We start from the raw sequence: 25808 nt of genomic DNA on the forward strand, positions 1-25808 counted from the left end.
CCATTCATTTTACAGTACATTCTGTGAAGCGCTTTGAGACGTCTCGAAGATGTGATAAGGCGCTATATCAGATGCAAGGATTATTATCAATACCTGTGAAGGATTCCTCAACATCCCAAAGAAATTGACTTCTTCCCGACCTGAAAGGCGCCATACAAATGTAATTTGTTGTTGTTTGTTGTTGTGTACATTTAACCTGTCACGTTTACCCGTACTGTGACAATCCCAAACATTCTAGTGTTGGATTTCAGATGTGTCTTGCTAAATTCTAGTCATCTGCTTGTGCGACTTAATTGTGGTTCTAGCTACTGTAGGTTTTTGTGTTCAAGCAATCTTTACTCTGAACTCTCTCTAATGGCTTTATTTTTGAGTATTCTTTCCACTCCGACACACACACGGAAAACTCATCACATGGTATTCTCAGTATCATCACTGTCTTGTTATGTGAGACCACAACAGTATCTTTGATTGTATCACGGTTTTGGTGCTTCGATCGTGACTGGTCTCTTTTCAGTGACTATGACGCTGGACATAGAAATGTGGTAGTTCATCACTTGGCTTCAGCTCCCTGTGAGAGAAGAGGAGGAATAATTATCAGTGTGCAACTGGCTTTTTTTTTACAATTGATATTATCAATTCAAAGTCCTTAAGAACTAACTCCAATATGTCAACAGCTGGACCTCAGGAAATGACCACATCAATATTTGCAACAGCAAGCATCATAGCAGAGTTACAAAACCTTGCACTTACGAGAAAATGACCTCATTGTAAACTGCCTGCAGCAGAACAAACCTCAATGGAAATTAATTCAAACAAATTTGGACCTGTTTTTGACACTTAAATCGATAACTTTATAAGCCTAGTCATCATCCCAAATCCTTTTGTGTGGGTGGGCAAGAGGGAATATACATATTAATAAACAGCGGCTGAAAGTGAAATGGATCTTATAGTTTATATTAAAGGTGGTATTGTGTATTATCTGAGTCTCTGTGTTTGTGGGGGCAAGCCTTGTATGTTTTGCCCAAAAAATATACAGTCAATTCACTTTGCAGTATATTCTGTGAAGTGCTTTGAGACCTCTAGAAGACATGAAAAGGAACTATATAAAATGCAAGGATTATTATTATTTCTGGTATATTGAGTTTGCTGTTGCTGACTTTGGAAAGAGGTGCAGAGCCCTGGTTAGGTCACTGTAACTACAATCTATATTTCCAAACTTTAGTGCATATGTGAACAATTACTGACAAAGTTTTTATAGATTTACATTCAAACTTTATTGATGGTTTTTGTGCTTAATGAGGTGAGGAATGGTAGTGCTGAGAAATGGAACAGTTTCCTAGTTTGGGATCGCAATATCAGCATCAAACATTCCACAGTAAAGTACTGCAACACGGCAACAATTATCTCGCGTCTTTCACACTGGGAGGACGTCTCATAGAGCTTCACACAACTGAAGACTGCGACCCCAAATAGGGAAGGAAGGGAGGTGGCTGGGGATAGTTGTTGAAAGCATGGCAGAGGAAAAGTTTTAAGGCAAGTTTTGAAAGCAGAGAAATTCTAGGATGGAGTTTGAGAACGAAGGACAAATGACTGAGGGCTTGCCCAATGGTGATGGGGCACAGCAAACTGAGGTCATAAAACAGGCTGGTGATTGCTGAGCAGAGTATGTGGCAGGGTGGAGATATTTCAAAGTGAGGATGAGAATCTTGAACGGGTAGTCAGTGCAGCCGAGCAAGGATATGAATGATGGGCTTGCAGAACAAGGGTGCAAAGTTCTGGATGGTCTGCATCTTGTGTAGAAAGGGGCTGGGGAGTCTGGTGAACCTAGCACCTAAGAGTAGTTGAACCTGGATGTTATGAAGGCCTGGATGAGGGTCTCGGCTGCTTGTGGATGAGATAGTGGCAGAGGTGATGTTCACCAGAGTGGGTGCAAGGCTTGATGTTGGGAGTCGGAACAAAACACTGAAGTTCCCCACTGACTTCATGAGGAGGTGTCAATATTGCGTGGTTCAAGGCAATCAGCACCTGAGGTGAGGAGGCGCCAAAGAAAAGAGACTCAGTCTTGTCAACATTGAGCTGTAAAAAGGTAGAACTCATCCAGAACTTGATTTCTTACAGGCAACCGGTCAGTAGTGGTCCTGGAATCCAGAATAGAGGCAGGGATCAAGTTGGGTGTTCGTATAGTTAGATACAGAGTAAAGGGCTAAGGAAATAACATTGTGGGATATAGTACATAGGTAGTTCGGGATATTTGTGCATGTGACCGCCAGGAAGGTGGAAGGCGAACTAGGTGGACCTTGGTCTTTCTTCGTCTACCATTTCTTATGTTCTTACCTACTCTACAAAGCCACATTTTCCCCATTTTCATTGTGTAAGATTTTCCATTTCCCACATCAGCCAGGAATTGTGTGCTCAGAGTGAGCTTACCAATGGAATGAGCAATTTTTCCCTGGGACCTTGGGTCAGCCACCAAAACCCATTTCCTTGAGAACCCTTATAGCCATGAGATGGAGGAATTTTTTGGCAGGATTTGAACCTGACCCCCAAAGATGAAAAGTCGATGTCTAAATCACTGTTTGTTTTAATAATGCAATGTTTGTATTTGCTTGAATGAAAATTGAAGCCTCATGTTTAACTTGATTTACTTTGTCATTCCCAGCGCTCCGGACTTCACTTTCGACACACGGACAATACAGTGAAGTGGCTCCGAGCCATGGAGTCGGTTGGCTTGCCTAAGGTAAGCACTTTACAGTGCATTACCTGCACATTCACAAACTCTGCTCTAAAAATCAAGAAGTAAAATGTTCACAACATGTTTTGTTTGGGAGGTTGGGGAATCAAATAAAGATAGCTTTTTCATCCTTGAAGGCAGAGAGCATCTTGTATTGGAGAAGGAGGAGATATCTGTCTAAAGTTATCCTAACTCTTAGGATAGCGTCCCAGAGAGCTTGACAGTGCCGGAGCACAGAGGGATGTAACCGTAGTACTACCAAAATAATTGAACAGAACCAAGGGAAAAGAATGGGGGCGAAATCGTCTGATGTTCATGCCTCCAGAACCATTATTTATGTGGCGACTATTGAGGTCAAAGAACAATGAAAGATGTTACATGAATCCGTATACAGTGGAGTAAAGTCCAGCTTCAAACGCGGTGATCCACCAATCCCACTTTGCGACTTCTAACTAAAAGTCAGAATCTTTACTGCTACTGCGAGCTGAGCAGAAGTATCTATCTTGCTTGGTTCTCTACAAATCCTTCGATCCAATACCAGCCAAAAAACTAAATATGTATTCAATAAAAAGCTGAAAGTAAAAGAAAAAACACTTGTTCTTTCTCACCCACCTTGCAAATCTCTATGGCATTGTTCCTCTCTATATTATGGCTGTAGTAGAGTAATTCATTTAATCTCCTCATTGTGTTACATTGTATTGAGTTCATTATCTAGGATGTCAGTGCACTAATAATAATGTCATCGTTTATATAACGCCTTTCACATAAAATAAACGTCTCGAAGCACTTTACATGTTATAAATCAGATGAGACATTAACCAAGGTCCTCTCTGCCTGTTGTTTGGGCGAACTTTAAGAATTCCATGATCCTATTTGAAAGGAGAATGTTTTTCCCCTATGTCCTAACCAACAATTCTCTAGATCAGTGGTGTCAAACATACAACCCATTGGCTTTTGGCAGCCCATGGGGTAATATTTGTCAGCGTCCCCATTAGATTCTGAAATCACATTGTATTGTACGAGAAATCACGTAACTGTATTGTACTAGAAATTTTCTGAAAAGTCTTTTTAATATAAGACGTATATTCAACCCTGCATTCTGAATTGCATGAGTGACATTCCCATTAAGCCAACAGCTCATAGAGTTAGTACAAATAGCTAATCAGATGGCACGCAAAATGTGTTTGCTCATGTAAAATGTAATGGCACACAACTAGCATTGAATAATATAGAGAAGGTAAAATTCAGAGTGGTACTAAATGGCATTTTCATAGCCTGATGGTATTTTTTGTTTCAATGACGTTAAAAATTTTATATTTGGGGATTTAAGTTAAATATTGAGACTTAGCATTATATATTGAGACTTAGCATTACACTGTGTACTTTTTTCGATGACTACGAACTTGATGTAGTTGGGGTGATGTTTTGTGCAAATTGGTATATTTAAGAAATATACACACATTCCCTATAGACATTTTTAGGTGTGGCATGATATATAACTATTTTTATGGTGCAGTTCACCAACAACAAGATTACATTTGTATAGCGCCTTTCATGTTGGGAGGACGTCCCAAGGCACTGGACAGAGTATAACATTTCAGTCCCGAGCTGGGGTTGGCGAGGTAAGGGAGGGGAGGGGAGGGGGGTGGCCGATGGCATGGTCAAAGAGGAGGGTTTTGAAGCGGGACTTGAAGGAGGCTAAGGAGGGGGCGAGGTGGAGTGACTGGGGGATGGAATTCCAGAGGTTGGGGGCAGAGTGGCCGAAGGCTCCCTCGCCAATGATGGGGTGGGTTAGCGGACATGTAGCAGGCCAGAGCCGGCTGAGCGGAGGGAACGGGCGGATTGGTAGGGGGTTAGGAGGTCACAGAGGTAGGGTGGGGTGGGGCCATGGAGGGCTTTGTATGTGAGGACCAGGATCTTGAACTGGATCCTCTGAAGGATAGGGAGCCAATGGAGTTGGTCGAGAGTGGGGGAGATGGGGTCATGGAGTTTGGTGCGGGAAAGGTCACAGGCTACAGAGTTCTGGATTATCTGCAGCCTGTGGAGGGAGGAGTTGGGAAGGTTGACAAGCAGGCATTTGCATAGTCGAGTCTGGAGGTGATGAAACAAGAGTTTCAGAGGCCTGAGAGGTGAGGTAGTGGCGGTCGGGCGATGTTATGGAGGTGAGGGAAGGCACAGCAGGTCATGGCTTGAATGTGGGGGAGAAAAGACAGTTGAGGGTCGAACAGGACACCTAGGTTCGTGACTGGCTTGGTGAGTTGTAGTGTGCAACCATGGAGGTTGATGCTGCCAGAGCCTGAGGTGTTGAGGCGCTGGCGCGAGCCAAGTGAACAGTGTTAACATAAATAGCCTTTGCGACCAGATTAATTTAATACCCTGCTCTGGATAAATTGGTTGTTCAATGCTTTGACCGTGCCTTTGGCAACCCTCCTACCCCTGCCCTCCACCCCTCCTGATCCCAACCCCCTGCTTGGGTCCAAATCTCTGACCAGCGACCAGTGCCCTGGGACGTCCTCCCGACATGAAGGGCACTATACAAATGTAATGTGGATGGTTTGGAGGGTTTCTCCAAGATTGTTGGCTAAAACATGGGAAGAAGTTGCTCTTTTTGAATAGTGTCATGGGATCTTTAATATCCTCCTGAATCCCCCAGACAATGCCTCAACTTATTGCCTCATCCAAATGGGATCTCTGACAATACAGCTCTTCACTAGCACCATACTGCTGTATCAATGTAAACTGATAAGTTGCTGGAAAATGTACATTCTTTACTGTTACGTTATTGTGAACAGAACAGAAATACAAACAAAAACACTTTAATAATGTTTGTGTTGGAAAGAGAGCTTGCGATGCTTCCGCTGCTACCCCTCTGTGATATTCTAGTGTGGTTTATTGGTCCCTTGCACATGGGGGGCATGCTTGTTTTTAATTAACAGAGCCAAGTTCTTGTTGTTTCACAAAGTACTTCTGTAGTACCCAGGATGTTCCTGAGAAATTTCTTCAGCTTTTAATAGATTTAAGTAGCAAAACCTTCCTTTGTAGACCAGCTAAGATCAAATAACCTATTTGATGCTGGGCTTTTCATTATTCTAAGAATTTTTGAAAGCTGCTCAGCATCCATGCCGTGTAAATCCAGTCCTGTATGAGTCTGGTCCTTGGAGACTGGTTTTGTACTCTTTGCCAGAGCACTGTTAGAGCACTAAAACTATAACATTAGTTTGGAAGAATTGAAAAAGGCAAGGTTTGTTATCTAGAAGCTTCAACGCCACCGTTATGTGATTGAAATATTCTCCTCTACAAAGCCATTTTCCATCAGTTCTGTGCAGAGGAGTCCACCCTGGTGTCTGAAGCACAGAGATTTCAGATGGAATTGCTGGATTAAGGAATCCCAATTGAAATCTCTGTATTTTAGACTCTGGTAGCTTGACATTATACAAGATGTGTATTTTGCCTTTTCCGATAAATTCGCTTAAAAAATGTATAATATATAAAAACAAAGGATGATAAAAGAATGTACTTCAGTGAGCATTCCAGCTGCTCTGTGAGACTTTCTCTGGTGCCACTTTAGCATAGGTTTTTGGAGCAGGCTTTTCTGGCAGCTATAAAACCTCAACACAGTGTTCCACACTTCGTTCATTAAATCTTGTTTCCCTCTCTCCCCCGCCCCCCCCATCCAGTTGGTATGGACAATATGCCTTAGGGTAGGTATGCAGTCAGCATTTCTCATCTGTTATCACTATCAACAACATTCAAACTTTAGTTAAGTGGGAGTGTTTTCATTGCATTAAAGAAAATGTGCTAATGCAGCCGATTCTCTTGAGGTATGTGCTTGCTTGAACCACTGCAGCACTTTCCATTCTATAGCCAGATCAGTCACTTTCCTTTATTCATCATCCAATTTATCCTCCTCTTCTCCTGAAGTAATTTGACCTGTTTTTCTTTCATCTGGGGTACATTTCCATGAATGCTGCTAACTCCTCTTAGGGTTATTATTCATAGGGGCCTTTGGATGTAGATATTGATAGACTATTTGAATACAGTGGGGGCATCACAGCCAAACCCTGTCCTGTCTTCATCTGAGGCCTAAAATTGCACCTCGTTTTAGCCTACAATTCCATTTTGTCTTAAAATTTAAGTTCACTCAGAATTGTGGAAAAAATTTTAATTTAGGTTTAATTTGAAATCCTGTTTCTGCTTCTAAGAAGTTTTTGTCAAGAACCAGTTTCCAAATTAATATTGAATTTCAGAATTTGTCACAATTTTTCACAATCTTAATTGTTAGACAAAGTGATCTTGCAGACTAAAATCAGATGGAAATTTGAGCATATCCATTTATGCACCTCCCAGCAGGAATCTCTGAATAGCTATTGGTGGACCTGGTTGATTTTTTTACCCTCATCCCTATCCCAATGGCACTCGGGCCAAATCTCGTATCCTAACTGCTAACCCCACTGACATAGAATATTACAGCACAGAAGGAGGCCATTTGGCCCATCGTGCCTGTGCCAGCTAACTCAGTAAAGAATTTAAACCTGTGCCTTCCGGTGTGTAGCTTGATGCTATAAAACCAGAATGGTCTCTATCCAATCGACCACAGTTAATATTGTGTGCTTTTGTAATTGTGATTATCTTGGAGCCATGGAGGGGATGGAGAGTGTGGATGTTTGTATTTTCATGCAATATAATAAGAATCCTTACATTTGATATAACACCTATTATCAACATCTCAAGGCAGGAAATTTGCACACAGGATTGTCCTACAAACAGCCGTAAGGTGAATGATCAGTTTTATCTCGAGGACCTTTGGCAAGAACCTGGGAGAACATGCCTTCTCTTTTGAATGATACACGATACGTCGTTTTTGGTTTGGGGCATGTTTGGAAACATTTACTATGCTCTGTATTGGTCCTATTTAATGCTAGAGGCTTTCCCAGTTTGTATCCTACGTCATGTAATGTGTTCGGGTATAACAATGTGAGGTATTGTCTAAACATTTCCTGTTAGTCATGTGCATGAGAAAACATCCTGTTGACTTTGTTATAAATAAGAAACCAAGCATTTAAAATTAGGGGTAGGAAGGAGAGATGTTATGTTAGTGACACTTATGACTAACGTGAATGTTCCAGTTAGATTCCCAGACCCTGCAGATCTGGTTAATGTTGGATGAGATTTACAATTGTTCTCCTCACCCCAGGGAGGGGAAATATCAACCACTGATCGCTAGTCAGTGACCTGCTGCTGAGGACAGGATCAGGCTTGACTGTAATAGTCCACATGTTGTCTAGATTCACACATGGAAAATGGCTAATTGAGCCCCATTGGAACTATATCCCAGCAAAGGTCTGTCAGGAGGAGAGACAGGGGAGGGGGTGGATGATGAGATGTTCCAGTAATTTAAATCCCCCTTTTACCATCTTGCTGCTAAAAGGGACTTTGCATTAAATATGGATTGCTTCTACCCATTTAAGTCTGGCTTCTCTCGCTGTAGCATTGATACCACTTGCTGCACAACATGTCAGTGTCTCACAGTTGCTTCCCGCATTTCCTGGTTGGAGTCCTGGGGGACATTTGTTTTGCATCCCATGTCCATACTGTCTAATCGTCCAGATGTTTTTAAATGCTCTTTTCTCCTTCCTTAAAAAGTGGTTGTAATAGGAGAATGCTGATTCAAATACCATTTACTGAGACAGTTCTTAGATATCTAACACATTGGATATGCTGCCCTCAGTTTTAAAACAAATATTTTTTATTGGTGCTGTTTTGGGAATGTTGCAGTATTTGCAATTACTGCAAGCACATCTATATATATATAATAATAATACTTGCATTTGGTACAGCGCCGTATTACATCATCGAGACATCTCAAAGCACTTCACAGGATGTAGTACAAAGTCAATTCACTTTGTATTTTATGGGCAAAATAATCCTTGCATTTGATATAGCATCGTTCATGTTAGGAGAACATCTCGAAGTGCTTTCCAGGATTCATAGTAAAGTGGAGTGACTGTGTATTGTGTAGGTGACTGGGCTTTTTGTTTTGCAGATGTAGCTAACTCTTGGTTTGTGGTACTATATTTTCAAGCTGAGGGTTCAGCTTGCTTATCTCTTTGTCGAGGCTAAGTTTTTAATTTTTTATTTTTCATATTGAATTTCATTTTGCGCAAAATGTCCGAATGCAAATATAGTGAAATCAAATGGATCGTGAAAACTATAAGGTATTTATTTTCATCTCTTTCCCCCCTCCCCAAAGAGAAACAGACTTGGGTGTGTGCCTTGCGTGTTATTACAGTGTTATTACAATGTTTGTCTAGTGTCCCTATGGAGTGCAATTTTTGGTAGAAAATTTAATATTTTCTAAAAAAAATGTTTTGTCTAAAATGCAGTGAAGGTTGTTAAAATGTAAGAAGACTTGGATTGATTTATCCACTTAGCTCCACATAGAGCTATGGGTTAGGAGTAGTCTTTCCATTATGTTGGTTTAACAGAAAATGTCTTGACCCAAATTTCAGAAGAGCATGACATTCCCTTCCCTACATCCATGAGTTTCCTCTGCCTCTCAGTGATCTATGTTGAGAAATAAGAGTTATTTCAGGCTCCCCTTGTAGATCAGTGGGAAAAGCTGGTGCCATCAGTACTGACCACGGAGGGTCTTTCCCAGGTTCAATTTGTGGTCCTACATATATGTTAACTGATCTTGGGTAAAGCATGTTGACAGCTCCACAGTTAGAGCCCATGTTCTCAGAGTGGACCGTGGGTGAGATTGGATCAGGGATGGCAAAGACACCACAGTTGAATATCCCGCTGACACTATCAAGGTGAACTCGTGTAGAACGGACACAACGCTGAGTTACTGAAAGACTCTCGGTGCCTGTAGAACTGTAGCTGCTTATTAATCTCATACTGTCCAATTCTATGGTTCTGATCAGATGATTTGTTTTGATACAATAGTTTACATTTATACACTCCCTTTCCCATTAGGAGGATGTTCCAAAGCACTTGACTGTTCTGGCTGGGTACTGGAATGGATGAACTGACTGTGAGAGTTGAGGTGGGGAGTGTTGTGAAGAGGGGAAAATTGATCAAAAGCATGTTCCAAACAATATGTTTTGAGGTGTACCTTGAAAGAGGGGAGGCAAGAAGCAAGTTTGAATTTGCATCTGTGAATGAAGTTCCAGAGGAGCAGGTGCTAAGTGGCTATAAGCACATCTGATAGTGAGGGAGACGTGGAGTAGGCCAGTGTTGGCAGAGTGAAGAGAATGGCTGGGTTAGTATGGGTAAAGGAGGTGGCAGAGGTAGGGAGGGGTGAGACCATAGAGAGATTTAAATGTGAGGATCTTGAATTCAATCCGCTGGGGGATGGGGTTCACTTGAATTTGAATGCCTTTTTTTTGTCTGACACGTGCGAAAATTCATCACCATGCTTAAGAATATCCAAACCAAGCTGAGATTTCCATGCATCCCACCTACCCATGGAAATCAAAGATAGATTATTGAAATAGAATGGGCATTCTCTCCCTGGAGGGACGCATCCAGCTTACCTAATTCCGGAAAGTATTAGGTGCAGATTGGCAAGAGCCAAGGCCATTCACATGGAAACATCTAAGATCGATCTTTTGAATGTAATGCCCTGTCACCTTGCTGTGCTTTGAGAAATTGATCAGTGCCACAGTGGAATTTTCTAAAACTTCTTCCCCTATAATTGTCATAAAAGTTGGTGTTCCACAGGAGTTCAGCATTTTAAAAAGTGTCCTTGATCTTGAGTCATGCTGCCATTTGGCCAGTTGCCACGCTTAGGTGGCCTATGGCCAGGACTATTCATGGATTCACCTCTCACCTCTCCCATTAGTTGAACCACTTGGCCTTGGGAGTATAAAGGCCAAAATGCTGTCTGCAAACCAAGTTCCTCTATCAACAGACTGATGTTAGTTATAGATAGGTATTTATGAACACAAAGCCAGTTTACTCAATAAAATGTTTGGATCAGGTTTCCTGTAAAAACACTTGTCCCAATTAAGAGAGGCTGTGGAATAAATACAGTTATAAGGATGTTATAGGCACTTGCCAATCACTTATTCTCAGGTGCCAGTTCTGGGCACAAAGCAGTGAAAATGTTCTGTTACTTGGGCTGCCTAGGATTTGGATATCTATGATAGGAACAAAATCCTTCTCTACTTGCTGTAGGAGTCCTACAGGTTGTGGGTTCAAGTGTCACTCTAAGACCCTGAACTCATATAGTCTAGGCTGACACTTCACTTGCTGGGGTTGTGCTGCATTGTTGGAGGTGTCATCCTTCATATGAGATATTAAACTGAGGTCCCGTCTGTATGTCTTCAGGTGGGTATTAAAAGATCCCGCGGCATGATTCAAAAAGAGAATTTCTCCTGATATCCTGGCTAATAATCCTCCAAATAAAATTGGTCATTTACTTTGTGGTTATTTGTGGGACATCGTTGGGCACATATTGCCTGCCACATTCACCTAGAAATGTGCATTCATTACACTCTACAGTAAATCCTGTGAAATAATTTGACGCATTTCAATGAATTGATAAGGTTATATCAAATGCAAGGATTATTATTATACAGCAAATCTATCCCAGCTCCATGGGGAGCTGCAGTCACAGTGCATCAGTGAGAGAGGGAGTGAATCTTGACTTGATTTGCATCACTTTGAGGCATATTAGTAATATTGGTGAAGATGCCTGACACTTTGGTCAAGTGAACCATCAAGTAACACTTAATAGGTGTCTGGTTTTGAAGAATAACTTTTTTTCTTTTTCTTTCAGATCTTTTATCCCGAGACAACAGATGTTTACGATCGAAAAAACATGCCTCGGGTAATATACTGCATACATGCGCTAAGGTAACTAACTGAGAACGTGATAGGAATTGCTTCATTATCTATGTTCCCGTGAAGCCGGTGGTAGATTTGCTGTAAATCTTTCTTTGTCTTTGTGCTGTCACCTGCGCAACACAAATGTGGTCTGTTCCAGAGAGTGAAAAGGTGATGAGGATAAAATAAATTTTTTATGAAACTGTATCCCAATAAGCATGACTTCAAAAATTAAGCCCATTTATGATAGTGGTTTGGGAATTAATGGAATATGGCATTAAAAAGGTATCTCTTTGTCCGTGCATTTGGTTACCACCCATAAATTCTCCTTTTTCTCCTTCCATGTTCGATGATTCCTATTGTCTCCGTGAAGCGATTTGCAGCTTTCATCCTAAGTGAAAGATACTACATAAGTGCTCGTTGTTGTGTGGCATAAAGTTTATGATGTCAATCTCTGATCCAGCAACAGTATGATATTGATGAAAATTGCCTACCGCTTTTGTGACTAAATCTAACCAACTGCAAAGACTGAACCTGCTGTTGGGAGTCTATTGGTAGAAAATGCAGACATAGGCATGTTGTCATCCATGACCTTTGACTTCAGCTTGTCAGCTTCTCTGCAGAATTACCACTGCACTAATTTAGCATGTAGCACAACACACTTGATCTCAGCTTTTGCTTGGCCATTTCCACTCTTATCTCCGGAGGGAGCTTTCCTCCCTGTCATCGTCCTGTAATCTGGACCTGCATGAAGCAGCCAGAATGGGACCATGAGTAATGTAAATGAGATTTCACCTTTTAAAGTGAAGTGCTGCATCTCTCAAGGTTTCCTGTTGCTGCAGGTACCAGGCTTCTGTTGTATCTGCTTTTACTCAGATTGCCCACTTCCTGGCTCAGTTGAACATTTCCTGTCCGTTCTTTTGTCATCAGTCACGCTGTAATATGAGATGTGAACACAGCAAGCTGCTTAATCTGGTCCTCGTTTCTGTGAGTTTAGCCCAAGTTTGCACAGGTACATCAAGAACAGAGGTTGTTTTTAAAGTAATGGAGTCTAATTTTCTAAATCTGGCAAATGGAGAACAAAATCACCTTCTATCAACTTTCTGGCCTTCTTAGTGACTTTCGGAAATCACAATGATCCTTTTTGCAAGTATTGCAAACTAGGGCCCAATATCAATAAGGGATTTTAGTCCCAATTTCCAACATTCATTACAGCAACAACAACAAAATTACATTTGTATAGCGCCTTTCACGTCAGGAGGACAACCCAAGGCGCTGGGAATTGGACAATAACGACTTCTGAAAGTCACCTAAATACAAGGGAGGGCAAAACTGAAATGGTATTAAACTGAAAATAATTGTGATCACCTATTCGCTGCTATTATCTTCAATCCCACAATCTTTGCATTGTTCCATTTTTCAATTGAGGAGTTTAATAGGGAGTATTTCTTCTAAGAGGAAGAATAATCTATACAACAGTTGCAATGTAAACACACAATTTTACAATTTGCACTTGTATAGATAGAATTTTACATGAGGAATAAATACCTCGAAGCAAAGAATTATTGTCTTGAAGTGCTGAAATTCAAATATATATTTTGAAAACGACTCTTTTTTATGAGTCACCTTTGAGACCATGCATTTTTAGAGTTTTGTAGCGACAGCTGTTTTTTCTATGACAAAAGAAAGTCATTTCCTTTGAATGTTGAAAGGGAGACCGAGGGTGAAAATGTTTCCCTGATCGATGTACACGTCATTGGGGTATATATTAAAACCTTTCAGTCCTGTTTTCTGAATAAAAGTAGGTTGCAGTGCCCAGGCACACTTTACAGTATGTACATTTTTATGAGGATACAGCAAAATTAAATTGTATCTGAATTGCTGTGATGTATTGAAAATCTCCTTATTTCCACAGGGAATTCCTTGAATAGAGGGGATACTAATGAAAAATAAGTGCCTATTGTTGGATCCCATCAACCCCTCTATGCAAGGATTTCCAATATCTCACAGGATAAACATTACATCACAACAGCCCCATAAGACACCCCCATGATGTCTGTCTCAGACTCTTAGGGGACACGTTAGCTATGGAAAGGATTACATATGCCCTTAAACTGTGCCTCAGCGTGGTTCAGACTCTTTCAATCAGTCAGAGTGATAGCAAAACATTGTGAAATAACAGATGTCCCCATGGATTGTGAAGTCTCATGAATGCCGAGTCCAAGACGAGGAGAAATCTCCTTCCTGTCCAGCCTTCTTTGCTGGTTGCTGAATAAAGCTCTAACTCTGAGGCGCTGTTGTTGGTTTGGTGCCTGCTGTTCAGGAATGCGTTTACAGAACATCCATCATGTTAGATATTAAACCTGACTGTACCTTATGAAAACGTGAGTCAAATGAAGGAAATGGATAGGCTCTTCAGTTTCTGAAGACAGTGTATTTGAGGGTGAAATGAGCATTTATTATGCAAGCCAGTTCTGTTCCCCAAGATCCCTATGGTCTCAAATTTCAAATACGTGGTGGCCTTACAACTAACCATTGTTTCATAAAACAGAATGGGTGGAACATTCTGATGATGTGAAAACAAGTATTGCAACCTACAGAGCGTTTCTTAAGGAAATTCCTCTCCCACCAACACACAGCACCAGAAACAGATAGATTCTCAGGGGACATATTATCTCTGGACACGTTAACATTACTATAACTATGAAACCAATCTTCAAACCATCAGGCACTGGGCACCATCACTGTAAAGCAGTGGTGGCCAACATCTTTGGTTGGCCAACAAAATAAATGTTTCTTCATTGAATATTTCTTGATTTACGGCATAAATTTATGCTATTTCTAAAATAATTTTGTTGGCAAACCAAAAACATTGGCCACCACTGCTCTGAAGAGAAGAGTTACAAATGAGGCCTCTGTGTTGGCATTCTCCTCGCATCTTTAATCCTGGGATCCAGATAGTGCAGCACTATCAGAAATAAAATTGGGAGGTAGACCAGCGGTTTCTATAAATGGGGCTGTCATCAGCTTCCTGGAACACGCTAAACCTACCCCAAGTCAGTCCCACCTACCAAAATAAACTCTTCTCACCTCCTCACCATTCTTTTAGCTTTGTGCTCATCTCGGCCCCGCTACTGCCACTCTCAATCACTACCAGTGAATAACCACTTACCGAAGTGTGACTGAACCATGCGTTGATTCTCTATACTTTTATAAGCCGCTGAAGCCCCCTTGACGAGCCTGATAGCAAGTGTCCAAGAGAACTCGTGTGTGGTGGGTGGGTGTCTTACTGGAATGGTTTCTAGCCATATATTTATGAAGTAAATGTAAAATTCCTTTGAATGAAAGAAACTTGAATGCTTTCATCTCGTCCCTGCCAGGGCCTTTTAAATACAGATGGGTGGTTGGTCTAAGCATTTTCCGGCCATAAGATGTACTCTTTAGCAGTGTATTAATCAGATTTTGAGATTATGGGTGTATAGTTAAATGCATGTTGGGATAGTGCAGCTTTGAAGTGTTTGTTCCAAGTCAGTGTCTGAGCAATGCTGAAAAATATTTATTTGTTTCATTTTTATATGTTTTTTTCTTGCAAAAAAAGTTAGCAAAATCCATTTGTCAGTGACAGGGATATGGGGTAAGGGCAGGTAAATAGGACTGAAAACTTGCTCTTAAGAGCCAGCACAGAGATGATTTGTGCTGTACAGCTCTATGGTTCTAATCTAGACATCAAACGACATATGATTGGTGTGTGAGGTGTCACTATACACTGAGACTCTGCTTCAATCCCTCCACCTTGTCCCATTCTTGTCAATCTTCAGATCACACCTGAAAACTTTCCTCTTCAACTGTGCCTGCAGTCACCTCTCCTCTACCTGGCTCAGCATCACTCTTAAGAGCTCCCAAGACATTAACCTGGTGAAAGACACGAGATAAATGCAAGCTGTTGTTGATGGTGTGTTAATAAGTACTCTGTGATGGCAAGGAATCTCAGATCCCCATTGTGGACTGTCAGAAGTTGTTGCTCTATCAGCAGATGATTAGTATGCAGTGTTATTCAACTTCCGCTCCAGAAGCCTAGAAAATATAGTCATTACACTTCACAATGTAACCTGCGAAGCACTTTTGAGACATCCCCCTAACTTGAACAACAACAACAACAACAAGATTCCATCTATAGAGTGCCTTTCACGTCGGGAGGACGTCCCAAGGCACTGTACAGTTGGGTCAGGACCCGAGCAGGGGGGAAATGGTCAGGGTGAAGGGAGGGAGCGAGGAGGGGGTAGAGAGTCGAGAGGGGAGCTGAAGGCACGGTCAAAGAGAAAGGTCTTGAGACCGGCCTTGAAGGAGGAAAGGGAGGAGGCAAGGCGAAGGCACTGGGGATAGAGTTCCAGAGCCTAGGGCTGAGAGGCTGAAGGCCCGGCCACCGATGGTAGGGCAGTTAGGGCGGGGGATGTGGATCAGACCAGAGCCAGAGGAATGGAGGGAACGGGCAGGTAGGTAGGGGGATAGTAGGTCGGAGAGGTAGGAGGGAGCAAGGCCGTGAATGGCCTTGTAGGTGAGGATGAGGATCTTGAAATCGATTCTCTGGGGGATGGGGAGCCAGTGGAGGCGAGCGAGGGTGGGAGTGATGTGGTCCCAAAGCCTGGTGCAGGTCAGTACACGAGCTGCAGAGTTCTGAATGACCTGCAGCTTGTGGAGGGAGGTGCCGGGAAGGCCGGCGAGGAGAGAGTTCCCATTGTCATAGAAGGCACTATATCAAAATTTAAAGATGATTATCTTTTAGAAGATGCCACCCATGTGTGTCTCCTCTACAGTTAATAATGGTACAAAAACGAACTTCAATTAATACAAGTGCGTTGAAATTGATTTTATTGATGGTGGCAAATTTAATTTAACAGAAAAGGCCTGTAGATACAGTACATGTTTGCATTTATAGGTTTGAGCTCCGCTCCCAATCCTGGGTCCTCATAGAATGCAACTTTGTGAGTTTTACACAATAACCTACCACATCTCCTGAGCTGAGAGCAATTGCATGGTGACTGATGACTGGCTTGGGGTTTGGGGGGGCAAGAATGATGAAATGGGAAATAATTCTATCTTGTTTTTGGCAAGTCCAATTATTATGAGCAGATAGAATTATTGTGAGCAATGGCTTGTTATGGTTGTCCATCGGTTTCACTTTTAGAGAGGTAACAAATCCCCATTATGAAACCCTACATACTTGGGGTTAGTTAGCGTGGGATAACTGGGGTTCTACAGATTCATGTGAATATTCATTTACTACTGGACGCAGACCGTTAAGAAGCTGCTATGAGCGATCTAGAGATTAAATGGTTTTGAGCAGAGAGCTGCTTTATGTTGCAAGGATTTTTTTTATTATTTTACTAAGAATTAGTCATTTCCCCTGTCAGAGCTCCTGTGGATTTAATTGCTTCTACAAAATTGTTGGGCCCAATTCTTTTGACAGGGTTAAAGATCACCCTGACATGTGGTTGTTAATGCTGCCTCAAACTTTTGAGAGTTAAAGCATTGTAAATCTGAAAAACTGGTGCCTACATTCAGAGACTAGACTTAAAATATTGTTTTTGGATATATGCGAAGATTGGGATATAAACTGGGTCTACAAACTAGTGGAGTCCTGTAGCTCAGAGGTTAGAGCGCTCGCCATGCAAGCTAGAGATCTGGGTTCAATTCCCGGCAGGGTGAAACATTGGGCAAGTTTCCTTACTCCACACGCCTCTGTTTACCTAGCAGTAAGTAGGAATCCGTTTTTTAGTCGATCAGTAGATTCCTTTTCTTGGGGTAATAATTCCTTTTAAAAAATAATAATAAATTGGTCAACTCAATCCACGACTATTTGTGGGTTACTGTGTGCGCAATTCGCTGCTGTGTTTCTCCCACAAAATATAGTCAATTGACTTTAGACTATATGCTGTGAAGCGCTTTAAGATGTCTCAAAGGCGTGATAAGGCGCTATATCAAATGCAAGGATTATAGTCAGTCTATGTAAGGTTTGATTCTGCAATGAGAATGAGTTAATGGTGCCACCTTGTGATAATCTCCATATTGCAGGAACAGAATTGATATGTTTGCAAGCTTTTTCCCTACCTCCTCCCATTCTCTTCTACTGTAAAGGTTTTCTCTTTGCTGATATTTGGTTCAGTAGGGAGCACGCACCCACCTGGGGCAAGAGTGTCGGCAAATGTAGTGTTTGAATTTGTGAGTCTGTTGGTGCCTGTTTAGTGTAATGCAAAAGGAGCTCTGTGGCATAGTGTATACAGATGGGGCTTAGTATCCAAGACCCCTTGTTTGCTGAGCATCTGATTTCAGCTGTCGAGCAAGAACATGGAAAGTGAAGTAGCTTGGTCTCATGGGCCTTCTTGTGAGAGTCACTCCCCAATCTGGCCAGACACTGCAAACCAGAAATGAGGAAAACAACTGAAGTGCAAGTTGGTCGTGCCTTCAGTTAATAATAATAATAATAATAATCCTTGCATTTGATATAGCGCTTTTCACGTCGGGAAGACGTCCCAAAGCGCTTCACAGAACACACTGTAAAGTGAATTGACTGTATATTTGTGGGCGAACGCGGCAGCCAATTGCGCACAGCAATGTCCCACAAACAGTCGTAGATTGAAAATGACCAATTTATTATTGTTTTGGTTTTGGAGGGATTATTATTAGGCGTGTGGAGTAAGGAAACTTGCCCAAGGTTTCGCCCTGCCTGGAATTGAACCCAGGTGTCTCACTTGCAAAGCGAGTGCTCTAACCACTGAGCTACAGGACTCCAGATAGGAGGAAAAAAAGGTTTACCATTTGAAATAGACTCAGAATGTTAACCAGTGTACTGCTGCCTCCACAGATGGAGTGCGGATTCTATTGACAGCATGATGACTTTGTTAGGTCAGGGTATTAAGGGATATGGGGCAAGGGCAGGTAGTTTGACTTGAGGTCTAGATCAGCCATGACCTTATAGAATGGCGGAACAGGCTCCAGTGGCTGAATGGCCTATTTATGTTTCTATGACTTAAGTGGTTGTGAGCCAGGGTCAGATTATTAGGAATTTCCATTTTTTGAGGGAAGGAGGAAGGCAAAACATCTTGAATAAGGAGCACTTCTCTTAAACTGCTTCCAGCTTTTTTGACCAGTGCCGTTGATTATTTTTGCAGAGATGTCTGTGAGCTGCACTGCCCAGCTCTGATGACTAAATGTGTGGGGTGATGGAGAGGAGAAGAAAATTTACTCCCGTAAAGAGTTTGTGACCACCCAGAGTATAAACTTGTGGATTTTGAATCTGGGTACTGATGGTGACTTGTGTGTTGCAGAACATTTGTTAGTTAGCGATCAGCACCCACTGAGGAAGAAAATTAGCATGGATTAACCATTCTCCAATCACAATAGGAGCATAAATGCCAGTTCAGATTGGAGAGGCAGGCATATTTTTTTCTAATGCATTGAACTGCTGTGTGTTAAGTGTGTGTGTACTTTGTCTACCTAACTTGTATCTATTGTGTGGTTAATGGAATTGAAAGACAGATCACCTTCATACTGTCAAGTGTTGTTTATTTAGAGTAATTGTAAAGTAATATAAATTACACTGTGCAGAATGGTCTCACTAACTTTAAGAAGACTTTGCTTTGGGTAGTGACTAGGTGTTGGCTAGTGATGAATGGTGTTTACTTAAAAGCGTGAAATGCTTTTCTGAAAAGGGAAAATTCGTTGTCAAAACGTGCTGAGGGGAGGAGGGAAGCTTTTACACCAGCAATCGGTTCTCGAGGAGTCTGGAGCTCTGCCAGTTGACAGTCCACATGTGATTAGATGTCTTGTCGTCAGTGTGTAGGTATTGTGATGACATTTATATGTTTTTTTCTTTGCAATGTCCAGTTGTGTAAGGATAAGAGGGAGATACAAGACACAATAGATACAAGAAACGTAGACAAAGTACACACACAACTAATGCGCAGCAGTTCAATTCATTAGAAAAAAAGTAAAATCATGAAAAAAACAGAAGCAAAGGCATCAATTGGAACATCAGGCGACTGACTGACTGCACTCCCAGATTTGTTTTGCAAAATAACAACTTGCATTTATATAATGCCCTACGCATAGGGTAGATCTTGGAGCTCTTAACACAGTAGCACTGAACCGGGCAGAGGGGAGAGGTGTCTGTAGGTACAGTCAAAGAGGAAGGTATTCAGGCATGATCTGAAAAAGTGGAAGGAGGGGACAAAACAGAGGGATTGAGGAAGAATTTCTAAGGTTTGGGACATACCGGATGAAAACATGGTGGTGGAGTGGAGAGGATGAGGGTCAAGCAGAAGACCGGAGCTAGCCAAGTAGAGGCGGCGGGTTGTAGAGTGTGAAGTAATAATATAATAATAATAATCCTTGAATTTGATACAGCGCTTTTCACGTCTTCAAAACGTCTCAAAATATGCTGTGAACTGAATTGACTGTACATTTGTGGGCGAAATGCGGCAGCCAATTGCGCACAGCAGTGTCCCACAAGTAGTCATGGATTGAAAATGAACAATTTTTTATTGTTGTTTTGGAGGGATTATTATTAGGTGTGTGGAGTAAGGAAACTCGCCAAGGTTTCGCCCTGTCGAGAATTGAACCCAGGTCTCTCGCTTGCAAGGCGAGTGCTCTAGCCACTGAGCTACAGGACTCCACAAAGTAAACAGGTCAGGAAGTACCAGAGCATGAAGGGACTTGTAGCTGATTGTGAGGATCTTGAAACTGATCCAATCTGTGATAGGGAGTCAGTGAAGTCTGATGATGTTGTGAGGATGGTACAGAATTTAGAGCGAGTGAGTAAATGGGTGGCGGAAAATTGAATTAGTTGAATTTTGTGCATAGTGGAACTGGGGAGACTGGTGAGGTGCAATACCATTATTTTGTAAGGGGGCAGTCATTGTAGAAAAAAACCCAACCTTCAATATCAGTTTCCATAAAGCATAAATAATAGTATATCATTATGGTACTTGCACAGTGATCTCAAGACCTCTGCTAGTAAGTGCAACGCCATTTGATGCGTGCCGCCTCTAGACTGTTGCCAATAATATCACGTACTGCACTATTTGCTTCCTGAATCACGTATCCGGAGTCCGTCCTTCGTGAGATTGAATCCAGCTCCGTCCGCTGACAAAGCTGGTCTACTGCAAGCCTGACTCCTTACTTTGCAATATATGCGGACTGTTCACCTCAATACAGAACTTCTGGCCTCTGCGCAGCGCCCTCTGGTGGCACATATATAAATAACCAGAATATAAAGGTTTATTGTAACAGGTAAAACAGACCTATTCATGGATTTCCAAAAAAAACATCGCTGACTGCAGTTGTCTCTCGTTGTTTTGTTTTATGAAATTATTAACTTCCGAAAATTTTGTTGATAATTTTATGTTGATCGCTAAACTATTTCAATGCCATTTTGTATGGTATTTTTTGTCTTGGTCACACGCGTATGTTTTCTTGAGTGAAAAATGGATGAGTTTCATAAAATACATCACAAACATAATGACGGCTCAGGGTGTACTCCATGGAAAAATGACAGGAGCTGTACAGTTACTCATGATACTGTTTATTCTTCAAAATCTATATGCTCACTCTTGGTGACATCATCCGCAGACATGGGTTCAACTTCTACATGTATGCGGATGAAATCCAACTGTATCTCTCTGCCTCCACCCTTGACTCCAGGACCACTGCTGTCCTGACAAAAAGTCTGTCAGAGATCAAGTCCTGGATGAGAGCTAACTTTCTTCAGTTGAACGTCAACAAGACCGAGGCTCACCTGATTGGCTCCCGTCAGCGCCACCTCACCTCAGGCGCTGACAGCATCACCATCTACGGTTGAACACCCCACCTTGCTAAGCCAGTCCGGAACCTTGTTTGACCCTCAACTATCCTTTCTACTCCACATGACCTGCACCATGACCTGCTCTGTCTTCCCCCACCTCTGCATCGTCAGCCAGCTCCGCCACTCCGCCTCCGTCTCACATCACAGGCCACCGAAACCCTTATACATGCTTTCATTACATCGAGGCTCGACTATGCAAACTCACTGCTTGTCGGCCTCCCCAACTCCTCCCTCCACAGGCTGCAGATCATCCTCTCCCGCACTTGGCTCCCCGACCCTATCACTCCCATCCTTGCCCAACTCCACTAACTTTCCATAACACAGAGGATACAGTTCAAGATCCTGGTCCTCACCTTTAAAGCCCTCCACGGTCTTGCTCCCCCCTACCTCTGCGACCTTCTTACCCCCTACCATCCTGTTCACTCCCTCCGCTGCTTCACGTCCCCGCCTCGCTTGCCCCACTATTGGCGGGAGGGCCTTCCGCCACTCTGCACCCACGCTCTGGAACTCCATCCCGCAGTCCCTCCGCCTCGCCCCTCGCTTGCCACCTTCAACACCCATCTCAAGACCCTCCTCTTCGACTGTGCTTTCGATCTCCCTGCTTTCCCCCCCTGCCCTCCACCCTGCCCCACCCCAACCCAAAGCTTGGGTCCATAACTCTGTCTGTCCAGCGCCTTGGGACATCCTCCCAATGTGAAAGGCACTTTACAAATGTAATTTTGTTGTTATTGTTGTGTATTCTTTGCCCTATTTCATCCCAATGCAGTGCAAACCCATGTTTTCGTCATGAAATTGCATGAAATGATTTTGTGGATGTGATTTTCGTTTCAGTCTGTACCTGTTCAAGCTTGGAATAGCACCACAAATCCAAGACTTACTGGGCAAAGTGGATTTTACAGGTAGAGCTTTTTCTTTTGCAATCGATGGGCAGTGTTTGAAAAGATATCTAGGAGAAATCCTGTCCAACTCCAGTTCAATAAATTATGTAGCTTAAATTTAAAACCATGGGATTCTGTAGCTGCTACATGTTAATGATTTTTTATTCCAGAGGAAGAAATAAGTAACATGCGTAAGGAGCTGGAGAAGTATGGAATTCAGATGCCTGCCTTCAGTAAGATTGGTGGAATCCTGGCTAATGAACTTTCAGTTGATGAAGCTACATGTATGTATCTTGTTGCTTCAGGCCCTTGACTGTGAGCGTACCCGGGGCCCATCGATAACTTTGTGTTTGAAGATTTGTCCAGTGCAGTGATACATCAGCTTTAATGTGGTGTTTCTCTGTACTTGTGCTTTCTGTAAATTGTATGTTAAAGCAAAATTGTATTGTTTTTGATTTAAACCAATCAGCCTGCTCAGGTGTTGGCACTCACAGGTTCAGTTGGGATGAAGAAGGCCTTTGGGCCCATTTAATCTCATCTTTCCAGAATACCCACCCAAATCTGAGTCAAAATGTTATGGGATTCAAGACTTTGAACTCATAGTCTAGGCTGATGCTCCATTGCAGTGCTGATATGCTGCATTGTTGAGGTGTTAGTCTTCAGATAGATGTTAATCTCAGGTGGGCATTAAAGATCACATTGCACGATTCGAAAAGAGTACAGAGTTTTTCCCAGTTTCCTGGCTAACAGTTCTCCAAGTAAAATTATTTTGTTCACTTCATGGCTGTTTGTCCAGCATTACTGTGCCCCAATCGTTTTTTTGCGATCATATACAAAATACAGTTACAACATTTTACAGAAAAAACCGTGAAGCACTTCAGGACATATCAACATTATAATGTGTGTTAAATGTTACGATTATTATCGCAAATAGTTGTCAGTTTGTTGTAAGAACTCACATTCAATACCCCAAAAGTTATATTCTTCCCTCACCAGGCTCCACATGCCCATCCATTCAGATTCCACAGGCTTCAAGTGCCTCAGTGGATCAATGTCAAGATGCTTGTTGTTCTTCAGATCCTTTCATGATCTTGCCCATTCCTATTCCTGCAATCTTTTGCAGGCCTAATATTCTGCCTGTATCGTCTGCTACTCCGACTGGTCTCCTGCTCATTCTTCAAATGCTCCATCTCACCATCAGGGTTCAAGCTTTCAACCACTATGTCCCCACTCTCTGAGATTCCCTTCCAAATTCTCTTTGCTTTCTGCCTTTTCTCCCTCCCTTTAGAACTCTACTTAAAAAATGATTCATTTAATCATTGCTTTGGTAAGCATCCGCAAATGCTTGTCCTGCTCAGTGATCTACATTATCTTTGTAAATTGCTTTGAGCCCTCAATGAAACGTACGAAGCAAGGTCAGATTGCTGTTGCATTTTGTTTACCAGGGTATTAAGGTTATTTGCGTCACAATGACTTCAGTTTGATTCAGCGGGACACTCATCAATCTGTGTTGTTTCTCACTCCAGTGCACGCTGCAGTAATTGCGATCAATGAAGCAATATCTCAAGGAGTAGCAAATGAGACCTTAAGGACTCTGAGGAATCAAAATGCCATATTAACTAATATAGAAGGTGACTTAGCACAGAATTATCAAGACACATTATTTCAGGCCAAGAAAACCAAACAAGAGAGTGCCAAAAGTAAGGTAAGGAAACTCAAAAAATCAATCACACACTGTGTTTTGAATGTAATGCATGGATTAGTAACTGGGTATTTGAGGTAGGTATTGGATTAGTAACTGGGTATCTAAACTAATGCATGGATTACTAACTTGTTGAAGAGAAAGAATTTTAGTGTCTTTGTAAAGGAAAGCCTAACATAAGTCTAACTGGGGAGGATTTGATGAGTCCATTTGATGGGTTTGTAATGGGAGCCCCCACTCACACTGACAAATTAAGTCCAATTGTGCTGCATATAGGAAGTAAAATAAGGAGGCCCATGTACTCCCATGAGTCAGATAGCATATGACAGCATAAGGGATATTGAAAGACACATAAGATTGCCAAATCATTTCATTTCAGATTCCCAGATATGCTGCTCAAGTTACATAGGGCAGGTTGTGTTTTGAGTGCGGTGTATCATTCTGATTGATAGGCAGTACAGAGGAGAATATCAAGAATGATCCCCATTGTTGGAGAGATGAACTATAAAAATGACAAGATAAGCTGGGCTCTAAAACTGAACAGAGTCAGCCCAGAGAGGACTGCATTGAGGAATTCAGAATGTTTAACTAGGTAGAGACGTTAAAGCCAGAAGAATTCTTTCACATACTCCAAGGCAGCAGAAGTAAAGAGCATTCATTCCCATTGGGTGTGCTTGGAACGGAGAATTCCTGTGTGATCTGACAGATGTCTTGAAAGCTGACATTTTCCCATTTGAAGGAGTTTTAAATGTACTGTAGATGCACACAGCAGTTTAGTGTTACAACTTAACCTCGTACTGATGTGCTGTGCTATGGACTGGTAGAACATGGAGAGTTGTGGATTTTTTTCTTCCACTTTCCCTTCCCCCTTCATCCCTCCGCCCACATCCTGGGCAGCAGTGAACTACATTTCCTCCACACACAATCTTAACCAATTTCTAAAAATATGAAATAAAAGGGATGGGGGTGCACTTTGCTTTAAAAGTTTTCAATAGTTTTCCAGTAAGTATTGATAAATGTGTATTTGATTTTGGTTTCTAGAGCGATTCTGCTGCAATGGAGGAAAGGGATATGTATGAAGAACTTTTGACTCGTAGTGAGATTCAAGATAACGTCGATAAGGTCAACAGTGAGTTGATATTAGTTTCCCTCTGAACTTGCGCGTTGGCTGGTCGTTTATTTTCTTTACTCTAATGATGAAAAATAGCACACATTTAATCCCATGTTACAATTAGATGTTTGAATTCACAAGTCCTGTTGAAATGCTGTTGAAAGTCACTGTATGTTGAGCTATTCAGTTTTAACAGCACTTCACTGTTGAAAAATTGCTTAAAAACAGCACTATTTGTGTACTACGAGCAAAATGGGACAAAGTTCATAGAAATTTACAGGACTGGAAACGCCAGAACCAATGTTTTTTTTAAAAATATATAATACTCAATCTCTCATACACCTTAATCTATTTATTTGCCAAATAACTATCCAGTTCCCTTTACAATGTCCAGATGTGATCTGCCTCCATTGTCTCCCGAGGAGGTAAGCCATTGCCCATATTGACCACTCAGATGTGTAATATCTAAACCATCTACTCACCTTCCCACTTGACCTCAAGTCTATGCTTCTCTTGTTGTAGTTTTTGTGACCATGCTAAAAATTACCGATTAGTTCATCAATTCCTTTTCAGATTTTGAATACTTCAGTAAGACCTCCCCCGACCCTCTCTTTTCCAGTGTGAGACAATGTTTGTTGCATGAAACACAACCATTCAGTGCATTGTTGCCCTGGGTTAGCATGGTGCAGATCTGG

The 25808-nt window shown here is 41.9% G+C and overlaps 1 protein-coding gene across 1 annotated transcript in view; it reads left to right on the forward strand.

Moving 5' to 3' along the window:
• Window positions 1-25808, forward strand: part of iqgap2 (IQ motif containing GTPase activating protein 2) — a 191218-nt gene that overhangs the window by 93184 nt on the left and 72226 nt on the right. The window contains exons 4-9 of the mRNA XM_042334747.1: window positions 2660-2737; window positions 11517-11593; window positions 22254-22321; window positions 22471-22584; window positions 23827-24005; window positions 25044-25131. Of these exons, the coding sequence (XP_042190681.1) occupies window positions 2660-2737; window positions 11517-11593; window positions 22254-22321; window positions 22471-22584; window positions 23827-24005; window positions 25044-25131 (604 nt within the window). The remainder of the gene's footprint in view (window positions 1-2659; window positions 2738-11516; window positions 11594-22253; window positions 22322-22470; window positions 22585-23826; window positions 24006-25043; window positions 25132-25808) is intronic.

This window comes from Callorhinchus milii, unplaced genomic scaffold (assembly GCF_018977255.1).
Source record: "Callorhinchus milii isolate IMCB2004 unplaced genomic scaffold, IMCB_Cmil_1.0 Scaffold1, whole genome shotgun sequence".
In the NCBI taxonomy this organism is placed as follows: Eukaryota; Metazoa; Chordata; class Chondrichthyes; order Chimaeriformes; family Callorhinchidae; genus Callorhinchus; species Callorhinchus milii.